A 27099-nucleotide genomic window follows, 5' to 3' on the forward strand; every position below is an offset into this window, starting at 1 on the left:
TATTTTGTCTTGAAACTGTTTTATTTTCCTTGTTATTTCATATTTAATAAACAAATACATTTACAATATGCATGACTTTGTGTGAATGCAGATTTAAGAACATTTCTGACAATGACGAGTTCAAAAATACAAATTATAGTTGACAGAAGATGATAGATTTTACAAAACACACAATAGAACTTAAACGTGTTCTAAGAATTCACAGAATTCGAAGTGTCTAAACTGATGCTTTCAGTTTCATTGTCGTATTGTTAATAAATCTTATCTTTCCGGTATTTCTATTTGTTGCTCCAGTACTTTTATATTTTTTGTTAAAAAAAAAAACACTATGAAAGTTGCAAAATAAAAAAAAATTGACGTCTCTATAAACTTTACTTACATGAACGCAACATATTTCAGGCATTTCAATATAGCTATTTGAGTTGGTCGTCTTATTTATCTTCTAAAGATGCAATGTAAAATGCAACTATATTTTGTCAATCTTTTTCTTTAGGACAGATACAGAAGAGAAAAGAAAACTGCTGTTTAGGTGGTCTTTGCTTAATTATACTTGAGTATGCTAGTTAATAAGTGGGCTGTATTTGTATGACATCCAAAGCATTAAATTGAGAAAATGCAAAGTTTATCATGAGTAAATTTTAAAAGAAACATAAATGAAACGGATAAAAGCTCGATATCTTTTAATATTCGTATCGATAATGAAAGAACGTATGCAAAGTATAATAAAATATGAACAGAACGAAACAAAAGTATAAATCAAAAGCCTCACATAGCTGCTTAATATTTCAGGCACATACAGCATTGACAATAGTGTCCGGTCATATGCTACTCAAATATATTTTACACAAAATACATCCAGGTACTTTATTGTTACTTTGATTATTATCATAATTATTTCATTTTTAGCATATTTTGTCAAACTCAAAACTTGTTTTAAAATCATTATTCAATGTTTAAACGATTTCACTTGCATATTCCGATTAAATTTATCTTGGCCAATATTTGTCTCATTTTTTTTTTAACATTTTTTATTGTTTTGAGATGATCCTTCATATGTTTCATATTTGTAGTTTTGCTTTTCTCTTTTTTACTGAAATTCGAAGTATACAACAGAAAATAAATACTGATAGTCGACGACTATAATGATAACACAAAAGCAGAAATTGGTCAACACCACAGCAATCATACGTATGGAGAAGACGGAACTAAGTTGAAAAAACTTGTGTCTAAGCCATTTGTTTTGAACAATAAAATATGTTTAAACTAATTGACGTCTTGTTTGAATTTTTTTTTTTTTTTTTTTTCTTATTTAGTTCGCCGAATCCAAAATATGAAGGCTATAATTTTGGATAGTTTATCCTAAAACTGTTTTATTTGCTTTGATACTCCATATTCAATAAACAATCCAAAATGAGTAACTGTCACATCAATAAAGGTAAAACATAAACAGCATAAAAAAAACTATTTTAACCATTCTTAAAAAGCTTACGAGTGCGATGAATTTGAATTGTAAAATTAAGGACAAACTTAAGAGTACTTTTAGTACAAATCACTTTATACTTTAGATGTAATCTAAGCAGTGCTTCTTTTAGATTAAGGTTTGTAAATAATAGATTGATCAAGCGTAATCTACTTATGTCTCCAAAATTAAAGCAATAATAACAATACTAGTAATAATTAGTTACTTTAACACAAGATTAATACTTGCACCTTATTGTATATCATACACGTCAGAATAGCAAAATTACAACACCAATGTGTTTTGGTCTTAGTTATTGTTTTTCGCAGTTTTTAACTCACTGACGTTTAATCTAAAATTCATATAAACTTAAATTTGGCTGTGAATTTTAAATTTGCGTAACATCCATCTTTTTTATACTTATAATTTGACATACATTTTATACTTATAATTTAACATACATATAGCCGCTTACTATCTTCTTGTTAATTTCATTTAATATTGTTTGTGGGTGGTTTGGGTGTTTCGTTTCGTAAATCATTAAAAAGATTAATTTTGACAATAATGATAGAACAATCTAGTATCCGTTGTATTAGTCTCCTTTTAGTAAAACAAATTGAAAATAAAACAGTCTCCATCTATTAGTTTTGACTGTTTAACATATCTTATAAAACTTCTGAAATACAATACTTAACATAACAAAGGACACAGAATTAAATACACAAAAAAATAGAACACATTTTTCAATTTTGATTAGTTATCACACCGATGAAATTGGATGATGCAGTCTATGCGGATGATCTAGAGGTGGTCCGCACAGAAAATGAGGCGGTACCATTGGTTCATTTTTTACTGGCGCCAATGACATGTTGTGTCGGAAGTCATCTAGCATTTTCATTTCCATATTATGGTCATTTCTGTAATCGTTCATCATAATGTCCTGATGGTTGGTCCACATTGGTTGAGGGAGATGCTGATGGGGGTTAAAGTTCATTGGAATTTTGTGTGCCCTGCAGTCCTCTAATCCATCACTGCTGAAAGAAAACGAAAAGTGATTAAACAAAAACACTACCACAAACAGATATATCAACTAAAAATTTAAATTATGACAGACGACTTGTCAAAATTCAATAAAAGTAATTAGTAGTGTATATGGTACCCGAAAGATTATCTTTCTAATTGTAGTAGTGTATATGGTACCCGAAAGATTATCTTTCTAATTATGTAATTTTATAACAGATTTAAAATGTACCTTCTCACTTGAATGAACGCATTGAATACTTTCAAAATATCAAATATACTGCAGACCGAAGGTCAACAAAAAATGCCTTAAGAGTTTCTTAAGCAATGTACTACGATTTACTATTTCTGTATGCTACTTATGTCATTTACAATGGAAATACAAAGGTCGAGTATTGAATAATTTCCCTCTCGGAGTCTGTAATTGCAAAATATTTATCTTCTACGTCTAGTTGGGTTAAACTATATAACTATTTTTGCCACATACCTTTTTTTTATTATTTGGAATAATAAAAGGTACAATTACAACAAATTTACAGTACATTGTAAAAATAATTTTATATGAAGTCAGGACTGGATAATATTGGTGTTACACCAACGTCATAAATTACAAGAATGCAGAACATTACTGGTTTGTGCAACACTCAGGTGCATCTATCAACAGAGAGAGAGACAGAGAAAAGGAAAAACTGCATTACTCATTTTTATAACTATAAATAAGGGAGTCAATATTCGTCCAAAATTGCTACTCGCAAAATAAATAATATATTATATATGATATATATAACTGTTATCAGTTTATATGGAAGACTATATACATGTGTAGAAAGATGTCCAGGGGGATATTAAAATTGCTTGCTTTTGAATGACATTACGATTAGAATGAAATTCAAGAAGTAAAATAATATTTCAAAATGTATTCGGCCTTAATTTGGTACTAGATCTTAGAGGAAGTTTTAACCAATTTATGATATCTCATATAACCTTCTTCAAACTTTTTTGGTAATTGAATACGTGTATTCCGTTCATTGAAATTAGAGACATCACTGCACATACACTTACATTGAACCAACTAATAAATATAGACTCATGAGGAGCCAACTGGTTTACAAAAAAAATTACATGTTGAAGTTTCGCATTAAAGAGTACATAAATTATAACTGTCCACATATATTACTGAAAATATCGCACCATGTGTCAGACTTCGAAAAATCTTAACACAATAGTCCAGAACTTTACAAATATTTGAAATGAGTTCCTTAACACGTACAAGATCACCATCATAACAGTTTCATCTCTATATGAATATTAATTGCACGAAGCTATCAAATCAAACCAACGTAAAGCATCCAACACATTGTTTGAGTTGCAGTGTTAGCTTCAGTCTTTAATCAGAGGTTCTCTTTCCCTTATTGTTTTGTAGATAATATAAATGTACTACAATCTCAGGTTTCCTTGAAACGGCAACTGTTTTGTTCGCTGCTTTGTCAATCGATTCGGCACCAACATGAAACTAGCTTGCTTAGAATATAATTCGTCTTACATCCTGTTTGTCGTGGTTTTTAGAAATTTAGGTATAATTTGTAGATTTCTAAATGTTGGATACTATAATAAACAAGATTCCTTTTCGTAAGGAGGACTCCATTCATAATCAAACCAATCGCAGTCTTGTTTTAGTCGTTAGAAGTTTATACGAATCTAGTTTTGATTTGTGCAAATTTAAATGTTTGATTTGTTATTTAAACATGTACTTTTATTACTCCTCTATTAGTGTTTCTACTCCATAATTGGTGTACATAAATTGATTTGTAGGCGTTGCAGAACACTTGTTGTTTCGAAGCTATTTAGTTTTTGTTGCGTACGAACTAGTGTCGGGAAACGTGCGATGGAAACAGGAAACGCAAAAATTGAAGCAGGTGAACTAGTTTAGACCCATTAATGGCCTTGAATTATGTTCTGCATTTTGGTTGGGTTGTTGCCTCTTTGACAGATCCCCTTTATCAATTGTCTATTCTAGTTTACACATTTATAAATTTAGAAAATTCTATAACTTACTCGTCAAGGACGTGGAAACATTATGTGTTTATCGTGTATCAACAAAGCAAAAGATACTTATTGTGGAACCAAATGTGATAAACAAAATGCGGTTTGGTAAATGTCAATGAGACAGCAACCCATGGTCTATTGTTATTGTTTTATTACAATTTAATATACATTATTTAAAATAAAGACAAAAGAAATCTACTTTGGAAACAATTTATCTTTGTTGTTTTATTTTCAAAGTTTCATGAATTACGGACAATTTGATACACTGATTGTATTTGTCTTTTTTTAAAGAAAGGATGTGAAACATATAGTCTGATATTAAATTGATAAAGTCGGTATCGAACATATCTGATTACATTTAATCATGAACAATTTAGAAACAAGTTTGGATTACCATATGAAATTCACAGTGTAATTTGTTATGCGATCTACTCGACTCGTGTCATCCTTTGCGGCTGTTAATCCTAATGTCCACGGAGAAGACATTTATTGTACATCCAGAATGCAATACATTGTGTTTATTTGCTGACAGATGTTCAACGCCAATACAATATTTGAGAAACGTATAAAATAAATATAGATTAAATCAAAACATATATATAATATTTTACTTATTTTTCACAGTGCAGATGATAACAATTTCAACATATTATATCGTTAAAAAAAAGACATGATAGTAGAATATCGGATACAAACTCAAAAATGAAAAAAATTGTAGAATAGACGAATAATTTGTTTTCTTTCCGAGGTTGCATGTATTTCAAACTTATTTAAATTCAAAAGTAATAAAATCATCATCAAATAACACGAATGATGAGTCTTCCTTCCATAAGCAACTCTTCAAAAAACTTTTTTTTTGTTATATCATCTTTAAAGTGTCTAATTTGAATGTTGTTGATGAACGTTTTGTCCCGTTTGCGTGGTATACTTTATTCCATTCGAAAAAAAAAGCCTTCTTTACGTTAATTGTAATATTAGTAAGGGTAAATTAAGACATTTTTAATACTGAAGAAAATCTACAGAAGGTCAGTGAATAAACTGGGAACTTACATTCATTGTCCCTCTTTTAAGGAGGGCGGTTATTGACCCCTAACACCACAAAATATTCATGGCCGCTACTGTTTGTAAAAGTATTAAATATGTCGAACAAAGTCAAGTTGTTTTATAGTTATGACCTTTATAGAACGTGATTGAACTATGATTGTATTATATAAGTGTTTAGAGATCATAAGTTAATTTAGTACCAGATGATCTACTTGTGACCTTACTGTGGACACAATGTTTAAAAAAATAAAAACATGTTTTCTTCTCAGTATGTCCTTCTTTCATCTGCACACCTTTTCTTTGGTATATAATTGAATAAGAAAGTTACAGGGAATATATGAATCCAGTTGCATTATAAAATAAGACTGGGTACTATTTTGAGTATAGTATTTTAAAGGATTGATTAATTCTATTACAGGAATATTAGGTACAATCAGGGTGGGACAAAATCACTGGTAGTCTATGTTAACAGAACCCAGTTGTCGGCGACTATACAAATTTTCAAAAAAGGTGAACGCATGCCTGCATGGTGGACATACAAATTGGTACATAATTGTTTGATAACACCAGACATTTCAGAATTTCAGAGACCAAATGACACAGAAGTAAGCAACTATGTGTCATCGTTAGGCCTTCTACAATGAGCAAAACCCATACTGGATAGTCAGCTATAAAAGGCCCCGAAAAGACAAATGTAAAATACTAGTACGGCTTATTATATTATTAATTTTAGTATCTACTACCGCAATTGTGACTTAAATAATGTACTTTGTAGTAAACCGGAGATTATACCTTAATTCTACTCAACAATATACTTATATCACGAGAAAATAGTGTTAATGGAATGTATATACTTCTTGTGACTGTTGTGAAAAATTACATAAGTTACAATTATAGAAGTGCAAGGACCATTAGGATAATATTCAAATTGACGTTAGTCAGTAGTTCATATACTTATAGTCTGAAGATGTAAAAATACGGAAGTGCATGTCAGCCAATAGCTGCCGACTTTTTTTGGAAATGTTCCTCGTACACCAATTTTTGCCTCAACCAAAAGAAAAATTAAATTCCCATGTCGAAATGTTTTGGATTCGAATCACAGGATGTTGCGGTCTGTGTCAATTTGTATCGGAAATGGCTTTAAGAGGTTTCACAAGTCAGATCTCGAGACAATTGCTTCTTCCTTCTTCTTAAGACAGCGACTATTACTCGTACTTACATTAATTTGATAATACACGCCTACAATATTGAAAAAGACAAGGAGAAAATTGTACAAAAACAGGAAAACCTTCGCCAGAATTCAGGATGTCTTTTACATTAATTAGCCCTATTATTATAATCAAACGACTAGTACTAAATCATTATACAAATTGACAAAAACTCTTTTAACTTTGTCAAGCTGTCCTTAATGGCTTTAAGATAAAAACAAATTTTGTCTAATTCGAAGTAGCTATACTTGCAGTTATGATCACCATTTAAAATGTCGTAATGATCCATTTATGAGACAATAATTTTATAATGATTACAGAAACAAAACGAATAGCGCAAAATATGGTATCATTTAACTTTCATGTACCTCGCTGTTCAATGTATAATATGCTAAATGATACTCCTCATTTTGTTATTGAAAACTGTCAGTAACGTTCCTTTAGATATTCAGATTATCCTAAAAAAAATTGTCAAAAAGTCAAATCCTGTTTTATTGATTTGAGCTGAATTTCAGAATATATTTTGTCACCAAATCGGGGATCTGAATGTTGTTTTTTTTTTAGGAAAATACCATAACCCTCTTTCCGCTTGAAGTTGAATAGTCGTCCCCTTACCCTTATTAAAGTTTTGTCTAGCGTATTATTTTTCGGTTAATCGCAATGTTATGATATTTTATACTTAGTCTGATTATTTGTATATTTTCGGAAAATAGTTTCTATGTCAGAGGTCGATACACATTTCTTTTGACTCTGCTTTTTAAACTTTTTGATTCGATATGATAATATTATTTAGACTTATGACTTTGAATTTTACGAAATTTATCATAAAGATTGGTTCATATGAACTGCTTTCAGTATACTATGTTTCGTATATTCCGTGATGAAAATATAAGAATTAATCCCCTATCTCCTCTCCCCCACATAACTGTCCAACTGTTTAGTCATACTATTACAGTACACGTTATTACCTCCTTTTAAAGTAAAACGCATAATGAAAGGGTCAGTAAATACGAAATACGTATTGTAGATGGGAGATGATTGTATAAGTATAAACAGAGGCGGATTTAGAAGGGGCAGCCCCCCCCCCCCTCTTTTCTGGGAAAAATTGGTTGATTATATAGGGAATCACTGAAGCATGATCGGAGCGAGCCCACCATGCAGTCAGTCCCCCCCCCCCCCCCCCCGCACTTATTAAAATTTCTGGATCCGCATTTAACTACATAATAACCAAAAAACAAACTTCACGTGTTCTTCTTATTCAATATAGAAAATTTGAAAGAATACTTCCTTTGCAAGTATTCAAATTAATAACACATGCGTTAAGACATTTTCAACGTTAGAAGTCTGTTCGCTCAGAACAGCAAAAACAAACGTGCTGTGTTTGAGCTCAGTCGACATCTGTTGCCATATGCTATTAGAGGTTTTAGAGAAACAAATACGTAACAATACAAATAAAGATGAAAAGCATTTTATCTTGGTCCTAAACCATTGAAAACGATCTTCATTAACGTTTAAGTCCAACTCCGGGAGGAAGTTTATTTACCCGTTTAACAAATATATTTGAAAAAAAAATGTCGATTCCTATTGTCAAAGCATAATTGTATTTTTCTATCTATGATAAATAAAATTGAATAGCAATCTCTACATCTTAATAGATGGAAATTAATAAACGTTAATAGACAGAAATGATTACCATAAACTCATTTTTTCTAACCCACATTCCGTTTTGACATGTATTGTGTACTTTACTCCATTATGACAGCAAACCTGTGTGAGATAGACATTTATCAGCAAAACAATACCGTCTGTCATAACTGATGCATAGATAGCAAAACCTAGAATGGAATCGTGAACATCTGACTTAACCATCACCAATCATAATCCCGGCCAGGACCATTACTGTTTACTTACCACTGTGAACTTATATTCTACCCATTCAAATCTATTATATTCTAATGTGTGGAAGATAAACAAATTATTTTTATGGCGGTTTTCATGACTGCAAGATTGATGAAACCTTTTATCTTATAAAACATCTATTTTATGCTTCCTCTTTAATCGTTAATATATCATGACTCGCTTGGCTAGCTTTAAATGAGGCGAAACATACAAAATTCAACGTGCACAAGTTGGGGTTCGATCCTTCAGTTGTTGGATCGAAGTTACATCACTGCGTTAACGACCAAAGGGAATTCTGTGAATTGATGTTTCTGCTGTTTTTACCTGTACAAGCAGTTAGGTTTTTTTTCTATTTTCGTTTCGTAATTTAGGTAAAAAAAACTTGGACAATGAATATTAATCATTTTTCTAATTGAATAGAAAGTCGGTTTTTGGCATTTGTCAGATTGACTTGATTCCTGATTTTTATCGGATGAAATGTATACCGAGGGTAGATAGAATTTATTGCTAATATCTCTGAAAGAGTAACATCCGACATTTAAAATAATAAATGGCTCGTATCATTTTTCATCGCAATGTCAATAAAATGACTTGCAAATTCACATCCTTTATTCAGATCATGCATATTTTAACTATATATTTAATTTGTGTATGTATCAAATTATTTAATTTCTAAAGAAGAATAAATTGCAATTTCTTAAATCCGCATTCGATTTCTCCCCCCAAAATTCCAACAACAAAAGAATGAATTTTTCGTATAATTTCATGGTTAATGCATTATCAAAAGAATTGAGACTGAATAATTTTTAGAATATATGTAGCATTGAGAAATAATAATAAAATCACACATATATGAAAAATTAATTAGCTTATAGCATATCCTTTTGGAGAAAAAATTGAAATTAATGTGCGGTTTTAAAGCCTGATATAAAACTGCAATATCTATACGAATTGTGAAATAACATTTAAACAGTATTACAAGATAAAGAGTTTTGAAAACATAACATCGAGAGAAAAAAAAGCACGTACTCCAGTGGACCTGTAATGCTGACTCTATGGATGAACAATGTGTACTTAAGGTGGAGGGTGCATTGCCGGAAACAAATTTAAAAATCCTTTGAATTGCTCAACCGTTGATCCGATATTTTGTACTATTCACCGTTAAGAAGTAGGTATAAGGTCCCATTTTGACACCTTGCATTAGAAGTAAAAGCCATTTTGAAACAATCAAATAACTGTTAGTTAGATATTAGTCTGTCTGACATCAATAATTATTTGAATTGTTGTTCTGCATACTACTTAAGACCTCGACCTTCAATATGAGATGGAAGTACAAGAACGACTCCAAATTTTCTGACTGTGATACCCACATGCATGAGGAACAGCTTTGTCCAAAAATAATATATTACACCACAATATGTCTTATAACAATGTATAAAGAGAATGCTTTATTAAAATGTATCATGTAAGCTATATAAAATTAAAAAAATAAGACAATGTCTAAGCACTTCACTAAACGGTACAAATATGTACTTATTTTTCAGTGGTACAAAATATGACAACATCAAAGTGTGATGACTTCGAAGATAAAAACTAATATCACAAATGTGATCTTTTAGTGCTGAAATTATACCGCAAAAAACAACTTTAAATGCATGTCTGCGGTCTAAAGTTTAAGCAACGAGATTGTATTATGACATTTTCCGAATGCACAATCTATACAAATGATCGTGAGGATAAGACATTTATCATTCCATTATTCTTCCTTAAATTGATCCCCGATAATTGGCCGTGTTTTCCAGTATGTGTTGGAGGGAGAAAAAAAGTTTCTTAAACAACTTTTTACCATTACAAGTAGGGCTCTCGTGCAAACATCCGACATTGCATATACGTAGTTATTTTAACTTTGACATTGATTTTTTTTAAATAAATGATAAAAACTACATAAATTTTACATAATCCGGTGTCGATTAATGACGCTTAACAATGAAGCATAAGTTGGACTGTGTTTCGCTTTTTCAAAATCTTCATCAATTTATTTTTCTTGACTTCCGACGATTTGTTGTTAAGTTACACATGACTGAGCTGCAGAGATATCACAAAATACTATGAGTCAGTCACAATCTGTCACATTGCTTTCTTTTTTTTTTAACCAAAACTGTATAGGTTAATAACGGATAATGTTCTTTTTGATGAGAAGGGATGGCTTGGGCTCGTACATAAATTGTTCGCCCTATTTAAGCATAGATGAATCGTTAGAGTAGACAACAATAGCACGAAAGTAAAGTACAGACACTAAAGACTGTCATTCAGTCGTAAAGTACAGACTCTAAAGACTGTCATTCAGTCGCAGGATTACACGCCTGCAGTTTCAAATTCGGTTTGTTTCTTTTCATGGAGGCTGATTTAAAAAGAGCTTCTGACTCCAGAAATTCATGGTGTTATTTGATTTTGTCATTATGTAGCTCCCGTTCTTCAAAATTTAGTGGTACGATGTATTATAGCCTCAAGATTCTGGAAGTCCATTTTTATTGCTGATGAAATAGAGGTTTCGTGAAAAATGTGGCAGAATAAATAAATTCATTGTTACACTAAAATTGCACGCTTTTGTTAATTTTTGTATTCTTCCGTTTATTCTACATTTGATGTTTAAACTATAACTATAAAACTGAATAATAATGCATGTTCACTTAATTTAAAGATGATATACTGATTTAAATCATTTGTAAAAATTATCGGTAAAGGTAATGAAGTCCATTTTTATCATTATATAACCGTTTCACTAGAAGTTTTAAATATTTATAAAATATTTAAAATTTGACGGGTATTTTGGGTCTATGTCCTGTAAAAGTGACAATTGAATCGATATTTTGAATGATCCACTGTGCATTTCATCTTATATCCTATAAGGAAGAAAATTTATATGGGTTTTCTCACTTTCCTAGAGATGACGTCCGTCAAATCCGCCGTTTCCAGAAAATTGATAAGTTTTTCCAAACTTATTGCCCACTTGATAACTTCTTCACATGCATTTAATTTATTATTATAGTCGTTAGCTTAAGTAACTAATACAATCCATTTTAAATACATTCAAGTTTCAATTTGAAAACAAGTCATTACCTTTGTGATATATTTTAGGACAAATAGGTCATGCACAATCAAAAGATTATAATATCATAGACTTAATAGGATTATAACATTGTCATTTCATGAATACATTGTGAATATCAGTGGCGGATCCAGGGTGGGGGAGGGGTTCCGGGGATTGAACTCACACTTTTTTAAAATGGCTGTATCCGATCCTGAATGTAGCGATAATCTATTATAGATTATATGTATATACTAGTACTCTATATATACAGCAGATTATTCATATATCATAGCAAAATTCAAATGAAAGTTTTCAATATGATAGCTTACCATACCTAAAATTTTAGTTATTATCGGAAGTACGAATATACGAATTTGTACATCACTGATTTTTTTTATATTTGGGTTGGAGCCATTCCTAGATTAGTTAGTTCAAAAATTGGCGCTTCGGACGCACGCAATTTATAAAGTGCTTTATTTTTAAACTCAAATCTTTTAAATGATAAAAAATACATCTTAAGTACGTAAAACGTCGATTAAACATGAAACTACAAGCATGCATGAAAAAATCAGTTTTAAGATAATCAGAAAATTGCACAGACAATATAACTTTTCTGATTATTATTTGTGTCAAATTTCATTAGAACTGAATCGTTTTACATTTGTGTTTTATGGTCAAGTTCAAATTTCTGCCACACAAAACCAAACGATAAAATAGTCTAAATCCCAGTTGCTTATAAAAATATTCATTTATTTATTTATTTATTTTTAAAGAGACTTTTAATAAACGACTTTGATTCATTAGCCGTTTTGCTCTCTTTAAGCAGACACGTTATAAAATCCGTTAATTTAAATAAAATCTGACAACATTAGAATCAAATTGAAAATAGATATGTTCTATCCTTCACAAAAACAAGTATCCACTGGCGTAAGAAAATATCTTAGGTCTCTTTGGAGTTACAGAACAATAATGTATCATTACTTATAATGTACAACCTGTAGTTCATCTCACTAAAGAATTATGCAGCGTACATAATTAGAATTTCATATAAAACTTCAGATATATATGAATCGTTATATAATACAAACTTTTTTCTATGCCTTTTTGCAATCTAATATTTATTGACGTGTGTGTTGTATTATAAATACTGATACATAAAATACTGTAGAACAATGAGTATGAAGATAGAGTGTTGACAACATTACTCAGCATCTTTTTGCCTATTTCCAAATGAGAAATGTAAGCTCATTAAATAAATTGAAAAAGAGATATCTTACTGTACATTATTTATATATTACAATAAATTAGATTTCTTTTGACAAAAGGAAAGACAAAAACAACGTGATCTTTTCGTATATACATATGATAAACAAAAGACTGTCAAATAAATAAAATAGGGAATAGAAAAAGGGAATATGTCAAACAGACAACAACCCGAAAAAAGAGCCATACATTCATAAAATTATATATATTTACGTTTTGTCGCATTTTTTTCGTCAATCCGTTTTCATTTTCTCTAAACCGATCAAAATAAAGACACTATAAGTCGGGCAATTATATTATTAAAACTGTTTCATTCATTGTCTATTAATAATCTTGTAAATTTAAATACAGATACAGGGTGGCCTTCCGCATTTCCCCCCAGTATTGTTATGAACAAAAGACACAGAACAGTCGAACTTTAACCTAACGATTACATTCCAAACAAACTTTAAATCGAGTTTTTTCAGTCCAATTGTAGACAATATTTTGACGTGTGATATTAAAAATTCCAAAAGGAGTTGTCATCTTTAATGAGATCCACAAATTTTAATTTTTGTATTCTTTAAATACACCATAAATATTTTCAGAGCAGGACACTTGTAAATCCAAAATTTGTTTATTATAATATTCCGACATTATTTTGTTCGACGGTGAAAGGTACAATAAATTTAGAGGGCGGGAAGCCAAATAGATTAACAATTCCGAATATAAAAGATTTAAAAGGAAAGTAAAATGACAGTATATTATTTTAAATGACTAGTTAAGTGTCAATGCCTTTCTATAAACAGAAATATGAAAGAAATGTATAGGATTGTTCATAATAAAATTAATGTTTTGTGTACAATAATAAAAAAAATTCAACCATTTGACAGAATTATTTAATGCCATTTTTTTTTAAAACTTGTGGTATCCGGGACTTATACATAATTTATTGGTCCGAGGTTGAACGAAAGAACTTTTTTAACTTGATGAAAAAATAAGAAACTATAAAAAAAAGAAGTATTCGAATCAAAAGTATCTACAGTATTGGAAAATCTAGTTTGTCTGTTCGGATTCTATATGTACGTATTACGAAAGATATACGGAAAATCTAATTTGTCAGGGTTTTGTCTGTTCAAATATATGTAGAATTCGGTTTCTATATGTACGTATTACGAGAGATATACGGAAATCTAATTTGTCAGGGTTTTGTCAGTTCAAATATATGAAGAATTCGGCTTCTAGATTTACGTATTACGAGAGATATACGGAAATCTAATTTGTCAGGGTTTTGTCAGTTCAAATATATGAAGAATTCGGCTTCTAGATTTACGTATTACGAGAGATATATACGGAAATCTAATTTGTCAGGGTTTTGTCAGTTCAAATATAATATGAAGAATTCGGCTTCTTGTACACGTATTACGAGAGATATACCGACACCCTTAATTCAAGTGCTTGGGAATCTTGTGTTCAATGCAGATAATAGCAGGGCTATATATATGATAACAGTGCACAAAAAAGTTATCATTGGCCGACCTTGCGAGGGCTTAATAGCCAGTGAAGGTCGTGAAAAACTTCCATAAGAAAGGTGATCATTTGTCTAAATTGTATATTTACAATGAAACACAAAAGTACATTTTTACTGCACATTTTCTACACAGTTTAAAATGTCGTTAAGTTTCCGTAATAAAACCTAAAGTATATGATAGTGGAGATGTGTAAAGTCCAAGGAAAACATAAGTGATAATATATAACAAGGTGAAAAGTTAAGTGAATTTAGACTTATAGAAAGGGTGTCTTTGATTTGTTAGTGTTGGGTTGCTGTCTCAACGACACCCACGTCTTATTTTTATCATTTATCAACAGTAAATGAATCAAAATGAAAAGCAGTTGCTTATCTGGTTATGTTATATGTTATCTTATATCAAAATGTGTCTCATTACGCAATAGGTTTGCCTCTTAGTTGTGATGGCTAGTCTCTTAGTTGTGATGGGTAGTCTCACATTGAAGATCTCAGTATAAACCTCGGACCACACGTTTTCTTATGCATGGTTATAAACGTTTCAAAAATTCATTCAGATAGGAATTAATTCATCCGACAGGTACTAATCACACAAGACAACGACAAAAACAAACAACATGAGATATAAGAAGATGTGATATGAGTGCCAACGAGACAACTCTCCATCCAAGTCAAAATTTGTAAAAAGTTACCAATTATGGGTCAAAGTACGGCCTTTAACATAGAACCTTGGCTCTCACCGAAAAGTAAGCTATAAAGGGCCCAAAAAATTACTAGCGTAAAACCATTCAAACGGGAAAACCAAAGGACTAATCTATATAAAAACGAGAAACAAGAAACACGTATGAACTACATATATAGGACAACTACTGTACATCAGATTTCTGAGTTATGAGTTTGGATGTCCTCTGATATCTTTCGCCTATCTTTTTTCGACATATGAAGTAAAAATGGGGGAAAAAGCTGTAGAGAGCAAGTTCTCAAAATAATTCTTAAAAAAACCACACGATAACATGGAATACTATACAATTACTTTTATGGGCAAATCTCCATTAACGATTATCTGTAGTTCAAACTTTTTAGAGTATTTTGGTCCGTCAATATTTATGGTATCGGCAGAGTAAATAATAAATGGAGAACATATAACCCGCTTTATAACACCGTTATTTGCATATATCCATCCTATTATGTATTGAAATACAATATTTCGTATGACAAAATAATTTGGCTTTGCAGAAAAATGCAAAAATGTGTAGTACTTGAAATGTACGTAACGCCAACAAAGAAAAGTAATGGTAATTCGCATCAGCACATTCTGTACTAATATGTTTAAGTTGTTTTTCTCAACGGTATATTCAAATATTGTTGGAAAGACGATTTGCCTTCACGGAACATTTTATTTCAACTATTTGTTGTAATGAACGAAAAGAAAAGTTTGCGACTGGCATACTATCGCATTTATACAGTATTTATGTTAATATTGCGAGCCACAACAAAAACTGCTCTCGGGGTGGACAGTATCGTTGAAAATTTAGATAAAATTAATCATTTCTGATAATAACCAAGTTATTCGCTTGTTGATGTTAAAACAATGCATAGGATATATTGTCCAGATATAAAAAGTTATCTTAGGTTTCTCGGATTTATCTGGAATGCTATATTGTGAAATTACACCTATGCGGTGATCAAGTTTTGTGGTCTCTTATCTTGGCATGAAGGCGCCACCGTTAAATTTATAGCATCTTTAACTTAAATTATATTTTTATTCATTTGCAGAAAAAATGTAATTCTTTTCAATATTTTATGGTAAATTCCCTTTCCTTCAGGAGTTTTCTCTATAAAGTATTTATTTACTGTCGGATGAAAAATACCATCAAATGTTGAGCACAAATATTGTAAAATACCCAAATTAAGGAAACAAAACGATGAACAATAATAAAAAAATATTTTAATTAAGAATTCGATATGTCTTTTGTAGTTTTAACAAATAAACACGAAATCGATTTAATTCTTCATATACATATTTCGATAATTCATTTCTCTGAGCAGCGATGCTCGAAGCCAACTATTGGAAATGATCAAACAGAGGATACTTGTGTTATAACGTGCGATGACCGTAACACATTTTGTTTTGTGTTTGATATTAAAGTGTGCATCAGTCAATGCGTTAAAACAATACAAAACTGCAAAAAAATGAATGGATGTGAATGGTATATTCTATGCATTATACCTTTTATCAATTGTCATCAATAAATGGTTTTGAGAATATGCATATCGTATATATATATATATATATGCATTGGATGTTTAAACATATCTGGATTCTGTTACAAAATTTCGTTCCTATTGACTGAAGTAATTTTTACCATGATCTTGTTTGCTGTCCCCCTTTTACTGGAGGTAATAGTTCATAATCTTAATTTACTAGTATCTTTGGGTTTTTTTTCGATTTAAATTTCTTTTTTCAGACCCTCGTTGATTCCAGCATGTTTATGTTCTCTCTACACTAAAATACCTGAATACATGCTATTTAGCGATCGAGATGAATAAAAAATAGTTCAAAATGATTTATTGCTGAACACAGAAGCCTAGAAAAAGAGATACTTTAAAACTATATAAAAATGGAAAATTAAAAAAATGCAGAAATTTGTGTAACCAGTTTAATCATTATGATTTTTTGTATAACACAAAATTAAAAAATTAAATATTAATGTAAATTTTCGAAAATATAAAGCAATCGGTCGTCACACAAAGTTTTAAAATTGATTCGACGCGAAATCTGTCCATATTTGATGTCGAGTAAAATTGAATTGAAGTGCACTTTTCATGGAATCATGCAATTAAATGTTGAATGATGTCAATATTTGAAATGTTAAATTTTAACAAGTTTCTTGTCGGTAAATTAAAAAGACATTTCCCGTGGGAGGGAATGTTGTCGAATAAAATGATGATATTTTAAAAACAACGTGTGTCCTTTAGAATTATAAATAAAGAATATCAAGAAAATGTAAATATTGTGTTAATTGTTATAGCTGGTGTAAATGGTTCGGTGCTTTATTACTATTGATAGGAAAACTAAAATGTATTATCTATGTTGCTAATGTTTCATGTTGAGTGTATTTTTTTTTTACAATAATTCCATTTTTTCATTACTGATTCCAAATCTTTTTTAGAACTTAGAAGCGTTCGTTTTATATATTACTCGCTGAGTTGAAACAACGAAACATTATTACAGCACATTTAGTCTCCATAAAATAACAAATTCCAACGATGCGGTCATGTTTATAATGATAATATTGTTAAAAGCCAAACAATTAACATATTACATTGCAATGTCCTATTAAAGATAAACTAATTCGTGTAAGTGTTGGTAAAAATAGATATGTTGTTGATAGCACGATATATATCTTGTATTTGTAACTGTTATGAGTATACTAAAGCTTGAACTAGAAGCGACAAAAATTAATTGATGGAGATATATCTTCAAACAATATAACAAATTCAGTAGTTTTTCGCACCCAGTATGCCTCAACAACCTCTTAGCCAGATGTTTTGTTAGGATAACATGTTAACTGCAATTATTAATTTCTCTGAATCAATTCGAATGTCCAGACTTCTATAGAATCTACCTGATTAAATAAAATGGGCGTGTCCGCACAGGTAACAGGTCTTTATGTTAATTGGTTGTATTGATTTTTGGTATAAAGCAAAAATGTTATATTGTTTGCTTCGAACTACGTAGAGTCAGAAAATGAAGGCATTCTAAAAAAAAATGATAATGATAAAACGCAGTCAATTAGTACTATAAGCCCATAAACGAACTTCAATAATATCAATAATTAATTAGTTACAGATTTTTAATAAAATTTAGCATAATGCCCGAGACAAAAAAAAAAAGAATAGTAAAAGTGATTTTTAAGTTACTTTCTAATATTGATTTCTGAAGTGTACCATTTACATAATAAATTATTGAAAAGTTCTTTTTTTATCATATTTATATCGCTTCAATTTTGTCCTTAAATTCTATGCAAGTCAATCAGATAAAGTGTTCAGTTCTAAACTGAGCAATTAAGAATGGAAAGCTAAAGTGACAATGTACAGCCAAAGACCATTCGGTAATGTAAACATATACATATACCGTACGACCCTTTACAACTGGTCAGTTAGGCCCAGGGTTATCATAATATAAGATATTTACAATAAAACCAACAGACTTAGTTCAGTCAATAACATAAAAAAATAAACGAAACACAAAGACAACAACACACGTTGAACCACAAACACCCAAACTTTTTAGAGGTTTTAGACTGAACACATTCACCATTCACGAATCAGAAATTATCAAAAGTTAGTTTAACAGAAAAAAAATACAAATATTTTTTCTAAAATCATCCGGAAAGCACTTGAGGGTCAACTAATAAAGGAAGATGATAAATCTAAAACACATATAGTGTAGATAAAATTCAAAACAGCTATTTACAAAAGAGCTAAAATGAAAATTTTTAGCATATTTGAATTTTTTTTGATTTTTTTTTAACCACACAAAATTGACCATTTGGTTATTGAAAGAGCTTGAGATTGTAAATAGTGGCGTTCTTGACTAAGCGCTGGAGAAGGTATAATGCTAGTAACAGTCTTATCGTCTATCCCAATAGCTACTGCATCTAAACAAATGTTCTGTTTTTGTTTTTTTGATAGGTGTCAATTGACGTATACATAAGATTTCCTTTTTACATTGAATTACAAGAATTATTCAGATTAAAGCTAATAGAACTTACTCCCATTTTATTTCACAAACCGACACGTAAGAGCTGGGTTATATAAATGTGATTGAGTGAAAATTATGAGTAAGGAATATGATTGAAAAAAAAACGAATATTTAAAAACTCTTGGTGTCTGGTCGTGTTTCTAACATTTGGAGAGAAAAAAATTCGAAAGAATTTCAACAATTAGAATGCGCTGTATTCCTACATGAAATGGAAAAAAAATATTGCTTTAGTCTTCAGAACTTATAAGTTATATATACATATATATGTGTGCCTTAGACTGTCGAGTCTTTTTCCAGAATCAAAAAGAACCATCAAAAATTGGTCTATGGAAATTTGAAGAAAAGAAAAAACGATTACATTAAATATAACGTGAAGCTCTGAAATGGTTTAAGTAAAGTCTCCATTGGGGTATCAATCGTCTTAGGGGTGGCCTCAGATTATTACTAAAAAGTAAAAGAATTAACAGTTACTAGATCAAAAACTACGATTTCAGACCGGCGACGACGACAACGCTAGGACTTACATATTATTATCTTGAATTGTACAACAGAGGGTAAAACATTGCTGTCGCATTAAAAAAGTATTTGTACAGTTATCCAGTTAATACAAATGCAGCTGTTGACCATAAGATATTGTACCATTTTGTGAAAGATCTATAGTCTTTGAATAATTCAGTTTTCGTTCAGATAGCCTTAGACGTTTTCGAACTACAATAACATTGAAAATCTTATATTCCATATTCGCATTCATTTGTCACAGATTAATATATGTCGATAAACAACGTAAAAAGTGTTCTAATTTGGTTTAAGTTTGTGCAAAAACTACTATATCGGACGGATAAAGATTTATATTTGGAAAATGTTTGAAAGATATACAGAATTTCTGTATATGTATCCATAATAAATATATCATATATTGCTCGGTTTGTGGAATAATTGCCAATCGTCGAAATTTTTTTGTAAAAGCAATTGGTTTCAAACAGAACAAAGTTGAATATAACGGCATCCGACTTGAAGGATCTATATAAAAAATAAATACTGCACAACTGGTTTACTGTTAAGTCTTACAAACATATCTTGATTAAATTTTCAATTAATACATTTACGCTCTATATAGCCCTTTTGACATCTCGAGTTTTGACCCTGGTTGCCCTGTACTCCCATGTCCTTCGAGGAGTGCTATTATAACCGTTTTGTACGTTTGATGGTGATCATTTCCTGCATTTGTGAATTACCTCTTATTATTTCTCTCATAATAAACATCGTTACTACCACAGAGCTAATCACATGGTTTGTAGTTTGTGGAAGTATTGTTCCGCTGTATAATTAGGGAAAACTGACAAGTACAATTAAGTTTGTGTCCTCAAATGATCTGAGTGTCATTATCCCCATTTTAAGGTCAAGACACCACAACGAACAGGTTCTGCTTAAGGCATCAACCCTTTCTAAGAAGTTTTGGCATTCTTCTTTTTTTCCATACCTGCATTTATTATTTAGCCCTTTCGGCTTATGGCAGTTCATCGCTAAAGTTTTAATCATTTATACGGGTCAACTGCTCAGAAAAGGCTGAAAACGGGAGGTTTTACAGGTGCACTGGAGCGAATTCAATTATACGCAACAAGTTTGTGAATTAGAATTGATAATTAACTTACTGTGAACAATTTCAGATAAAGTTTGAAAAATCGTTTTTTTGTCGATTAAATGAGAACATTTCTAAGTTATTTTGTCGTCTTTAATATGATGCCTCATTATCATAACACATTCAGATGTGTTCAAACTGCGCACCTTTAATCATAACCTGCGATGAATATGACAGCAAGCAGCTTCTACCTAAACACTGCTTCTAGATTGAATATTTTCACAAGATGGAGACGATAATTTTTATGACAGTTCAAAATTTAACAATAGCTCATTCATATATTTTAGCGTCAAAATTCTGCATATGCATATGATGAACATTGTTTGTTTAACGATGTATAGTAGAAATACTTAAACCATGTACAGATTTTTCTTTTAAATTTGAGAGATGAAACTTTACAAATTAATAAAAAAAAAATAGACCTTGAATATGAACAATTATTAAGTAGCTAAAACTAGTCATTAATTTTGTTCCCTGATGGAAAATTATCTTTTTGCAAGCATTCCTCATCTTAGTTGTTTTTTTACTATACCACGATTCCATCTTTCAATTGTATAATTCCTAAAGAACTAAGAAGGAAGTTTTTGTTTATAGAATATATATATCAAAATAGTTACAGAAAAATAATAAAACTGAAATGTTCCCAAAAATAGTTTTGAATCACATTATGTCATAAACACAATTCAGACACGTAAGATACAACCGTGAAAATATTCCTGTATGGGTTGTTTTTTTGAATAATTTAACTTTTGATATCTTTTATATTATTCATGATAAATGTGTTTTATGACACGAACGCAGAATGGATTTACTATCAGCGTTGATCAGTTTTAATATTAGCTATAAAAATTGCATAACTAATACTTTTCATAATTTTTTCAGATGCGGTTAAAATGACAGAAAATTGACTTACAGTGAAAGTAGTGATACCCGGAACTTGGATAGTAGATGATGTACAATCTCTTTGAAAGTCTGGGAAGCTTTAAATTGGTAAACCCGAAAAAGGAGGATATCTACCACTCTACATCCCCATTATTTTTTGAACATTTGTTTCAGTTATTTACACAGTGTTAATATGGTGAACATTTTATAACCACCGGAATTTAATTTAATTTTAGATATTTTTAAATATAGAATTATTATGCCGATGCAACTCCAAAACAGGACCGCATAATCAAATTAAAAACCAATGGTTGCCGTAGAAGTGCAAAAAAGTGAAAGTCCCAGCCACGACCGGGTCATATCTACGCAAACATTATAAATTTAATCTTTTCGACATACATAAAATTGAGAATGGAAATTGGGAATGTGTCAAAGAGACAACAACCTGACCAAAGAGCAGAAACGACCGAAGGCCACCAATGGGCCTTCAACACAGCAAGAAAATCACGCACACGGATGCGTGCTTCAGTTGAATGGAACTAGTATAGGCTTATACTGAACTTTTCATAATTTATACATAAATATATGTATATATATAATTAAAGCAGTCAAATAAAACTTAATTTGCAAGATGCTTAACATAAGCTGTAGTAATTAATTGTACTGCTTTTGTTTCTTCATTTTTTTCCACATGAAATTTTCAAAACATATTTCAAAATGCATGTAGTTACATCTATATGTATATGCTATGAAAAAAGTAAAATCACAAAAATACTGAACTCAGAGGAAAATCAATTCGGAAAGTCCATAATGAATATTACTTAGTAAGGGACCGATGTGACCGCAATTTGAATTAATTGAAAAATGTAACTAATTATTTTTTTCCAAATAAAAAAACTATTTGTCGATCAAATATTTTTTACGTAACTGTTTTATTCTAAAACATATTCATGATCTTGAACTCAATCTTTTGTTCATTTAGGACAATGCTATTTTTAGTTTAACAAATTGCAACCTCTTTTGACCTGTTCAACGTTTTTATACTGTCTGAATTGAAGTGGTTAAAAGTGGATGTACTTGTTGATTTTCAATTTTGTAGCTTTTCATGAGCAAATATTTCATACAATTTATTTACCCTCTGAGATTGACAATCGTATGTATACAATATCTTTAAAAAATGACACATGAAAACAAGTTATTACCTCCAAATGTGCAGCTAGTAATTTACTCATCAATTTAAATATTTCTTAATTAAGCTAAATGGGTTGAATAGGGGTTTGAAAATTATTCCTAAAGCAAATAGAAATGTGTTTACAAAACTTCTTACATTACGAACATTTTTAAAATATAAACGTTGAAAAGAGGATCTTCGGATTGTATAGAGCAAAACACAAAGAATTATCTGTGAAGAGGAAGCATGTCGTTTACAATATAATGTTGATTTAAGTTAAGCAAATACAAATTTTAAAAAAATCAGAACAATTTCTATGGTTGATATGCTAAATCCGAGGATATTCATTGCAATCGTGTGCATATCTCTTAATTAATCGCTTTTTCTAAATAATATTTCATAAGTTTTCTTTATTTAAAATAAAATTGAATTTGTAAAATGTATTGTTAAAATGCATATCAAATTTCTCAGCAATTTATTTCATTTTTTAAACAAGTATCTTTTTATCATCAGATGTTAAATTGACGCCAGTATTTTAGATTATGAAAATCAGATGTGGGGTGAAATGGAAAACGGGTAACATTAATGTGATTTTTATAGACATTTAAGTTTATCAAGTGATATCTTTTTGTCACATTTAAGATGAGGTATATTGTGTTGCTACATTATTTGAATACTAACCCGTGCATCGTCTGCTGGCTAGGTGTTCTGTCACGCTGCCGTCTGTTCTTGAACCAGTTACTCACTTGTGTTAATGTTAAACCGGTTTTTTTGGCTAAATTTCGTTTTTCGTCTGGTGTTGGGTATCTGTTATTTTTGTAACAATCCTTCAATGCTTGTCTCGATTTTTCCTTGAAACAATACACTGTCTCTTCTCCATCCCAGATAGTTTTCGGTAGAGGATGTTTTCGTCTGAGTCTGTATTTGTCAACGGCACCAAGAGGTCTTCCACGGATTTTCTGTGCCTCCATATAGTGCGATTTGTACCACAAATCTTGCAGAAAACTGTGATTGCTTTCATCAAATTTGTGACTTTCTACAATCACATACAGTTCTCTGTAACTTCCTCTGTGAAATGCAACAAGAGCCCTAGCTTTAAGCACTGCCTCACTACCTCTCAATAACTCACTAGGTGGTAAGGACCACAGAAAACGGGCTAGTCTCTCAACGTCTCCTTTTTGTTGTAAAGCCTCACAAACACATGCCACTTGTTCTGGAGAGAACGTCAGTCTCTTGTCTGTTCCTTGTTCTGGTGATAAAGACAAACGTTTTTCTGGATCAAAATCACTTCCAGGCGTTGAATTTTCTCTGCTATCCTCTGAATCTTTATCCTCTGTTTTGGTGGTGTCTGTTAAAGTTTGTACTGTACCATTCGTAGGCCCTACGGTTACTGGTGTATTAACACAGTCCATAGGATCGGGTTCGTATGTTGGATCTAAGTTTGCTGCAACAGTATCCATCATGCTAGATTTATTAAATTTAAGTGTGTTTTGATATTGAAGTTATATTTACACCATCTATATTTTTTAATTGAGAATAATCGAGAGACGATTGGTCGATTACAATCAAGAGGACGTTCTAATGAATACGCGAGGGGCGTGTCACTTTACTTGATATCAGATGATGGGTTCGCACTATGCACAATAGTCTATTCAACGATTGTGAATTTGTTGACATCTTTTATTCAAATGTAATGAGGTGGGTTTATATGATAACTTTTATGTGAAAATAAAATAGTCTTGACACATTATTTTTCTGGTATATTTAACGCGTCATTTCGCACTCTCGTATTGTATTTCCCAGTAATATTGTTAAAAATTTTGTGGCCACATTCACTGTTGTGTTTCGATTAAATACAAAGATAAAAATACTAAATTATGTCTTATGATTATGTATTAATGCAAATCATGTCAATTGGCGGAAAATAATTATTAAATTCCTTTTCCTAAATTTTAAATATTGAAACATTAAATCGTTAAACTTTAATAAGTGTGACATGAAGTATTTAATAAAACCAGATTTATCAAAGAAAAGAGCCTGAATGTCCATACTAGGAGGTTAATTAAAAAGCCAGAACTTCCGAAAAACCCGAACCAGCCTCAATTGACCAAATACATTTTAAATCCGTAAATATACCGAGGACATGTTATAAGACACAGTAGTTTTATTTCAAATATATACAGTGTTATTTTTGTATTTTTAGAACTAATAACACTTGAATATAGGTGATTGTAAATATTGTCTCGTAACATCTATTGTAATTTGTCAAATAATTCATTTATTTATGTAGTATTATGTTTCAAACTTAAACAATGAAACACAATTTATTCTTCGAAAATATATTAAACCACAAATTGAATAAAAAGATACATTGCCAATAAAAAAAAACATACAATTTTCACCAACATTCACTGTATCGTTACTCTGTATGGGCCATCCAAAAATGTAACTATATTATACCTTTTTTTGAAACATTTGATAAAATAGTACTGTTGCATTGACGTAATATACTCAACATCACCGTTTATTCATGACTATTACCGAATACTCTTAACCTCAGTTTAGATATATATTATTTATATGTATCTTATAAAAAGATGAAGTTTTACCAGGAACAGTTATTCTACTGAGAGTATAAAGCTCGTCTTTTAAAAACACAAAATAATTCATGCCTTTAAAAGTAAATTCCATTTTAATTAATTCCTGTAACTGTAAAATTATTTATATTCCTTATCCGGGATTGGCTATATTTCTCCCCTTTTCGGTTATTTAAACCCAAAGTTCCAACTTTGCATTGGAATTATTTTATGGCAGGGGGGGGGGGGGTCTATACATTGAAACTTCTTCTGCCTGAACTAACAGTGAGGGGGAGGACAGGGATAAGGGAGACAGGGAGAAAGGGGGTAGGAGAAAGGAGAAAGGGGGTGGGAGAAAGGAGAAAGGGGGTAGGAGAAAGGAGAGGAAGGCTGGGAGAAAGGAGAAAAAGTTTGAGAAAGGAGAAAAAATAAAATATTTCTCCTTTTAAAATTATTTCTAATATTTCAAGAAAAAATATCTCAAAAGGAGATTTTTTATTCTAATGGGAGAAAGGAGAACGGGGGTAGGAGAAAGGAGACGAGGGGTGGGAGAAGGGAGAAGGGTACCCCCCCTGTCCTCCCCCTCAACAGTCCGAGGTTAAATGGCAGGTAACTGTTAGAAATCCTGATTGAACGTTTAACGAAAGTCGATCTTCTCCAAAGGCATGTTAATCTAAGCAAATTTAATATGATTTTTTTCTCTTTCGAATTGGATGAGATATTGACTGTAATAAAATACTAATGATATGCATATAGATATTGCTCAAGACGTTAAGCTGAAGTATAGATAACAATTATTCCCGTGCTAAGCAGGTCTGAGTTTACATGGCTTTTTTCAACTGAAATATAGGCAACAGTAGTTAACCGCTGTTCAAATCTCAAAACAAAATAACAAACAAAAATTGATAGAATCGAATGAACTCCAATAGGAGCGATACCGGGTGCATCGACATGCTAAGCGAATCCTGCTTTATATTTTCATACCGTCGTGCGAATACACACGAAGTCTAAATCTCACATTCGGTACACATTCGGTAACAGGACACAATCGGTAAAAATACAGATAAGACGATCATATTAGTAGATTTAGACTTAAAATTTGTTACTGCTGAGTTGAAATCCTCATGTTGTCTTTATTATTGAGAGCCATGCAAATAATGTTGAGTATACTTTATATCTTTCTTGGGAATCTCATATTTTACCATTTACTAGTATAGTGCTAATTGTTCTCTCCACGTATCACCCACAGAGTTGCATCATGTGTCTCTTTCTGTGGGAGAGAATATATATTTTTTTTTATATCAACCCGTTTTGCAATTTTTTTCAAGGCATCAAGATATCAAATAAACTTTACAAGATACATTTATCTTATATAGTTTATAAGATATCTACTATAGTTTATAATATATCTTATATAGTTTATAAGATACCTTATATAGTTTATACGATATCATACATAGTTCTTAAAACAAAAGTATATAAGATATCTTATACAGTGTATGAGATATCTTATATAGTTTATGAGATAG

General features: G+C 30.9%; 1 protein-coding gene across 2 annotated transcripts; it reads right to left on the reverse strand.

Moving 5' to 3' along the window:
* LOC139517289 (homeobox protein six1b-like) lies at positions 1 to 24543 on the reverse strand. 2 transcript variants are annotated; one of them, XM_071308198.1, is made up of 2 exons: positions 23676 to 24543; positions 1 to 2490 (listed from the first exon to the last, which is right to left on the reverse strand). In XM_071308198.1, the coding sequence occupies exons 1-2, from the start codon at positions 24455 to 24457 to the stop codon at positions 2220 to 2222; spliced, it is 1053 nt and encodes a 350-aa protein (XP_071164299.1). In that variant the 5' UTR covers positions 24458 to 24543; the 3' UTR covers positions 1 to 2219. The 2 variants fall into 2 exon arrangements, with proteins under 2 accessions (XP_071164299.1, XP_071164298.1); XM_071308197.1 differs by having other exon boundaries at positions 1 to 2493; positions 23676 to 24495.
* Positions 24544 to 27099: the final 2556 nt, after the last annotated feature.

This window comes from Mytilus edulis, chromosome 3 (assembly GCF_963676685.1).
Source record: "Mytilus edulis chromosome 3, xbMytEdul2.2, whole genome shotgun sequence".
Lineage (NCBI taxonomy): Eukaryota > Metazoa > Mollusca > Bivalvia > Mytilida > Mytilidae > Mytilus > Mytilus edulis.

Coding starts and splice junctions, on each gene's coding strand:
- LOC139517289 (XM_071308197.1), bottom strand. CDS start 24,457: ATGATGGATACTGTTGCAGCAAACTTAGATCCAACATACGAACCCGAT. Junction 2,494..23,675: donor AGCCAGCAGACGATGCACGG/GTTAGTATTCAA, acceptor GTTTTCTTTCAG/CAGTGATGGATTAGAGGACT.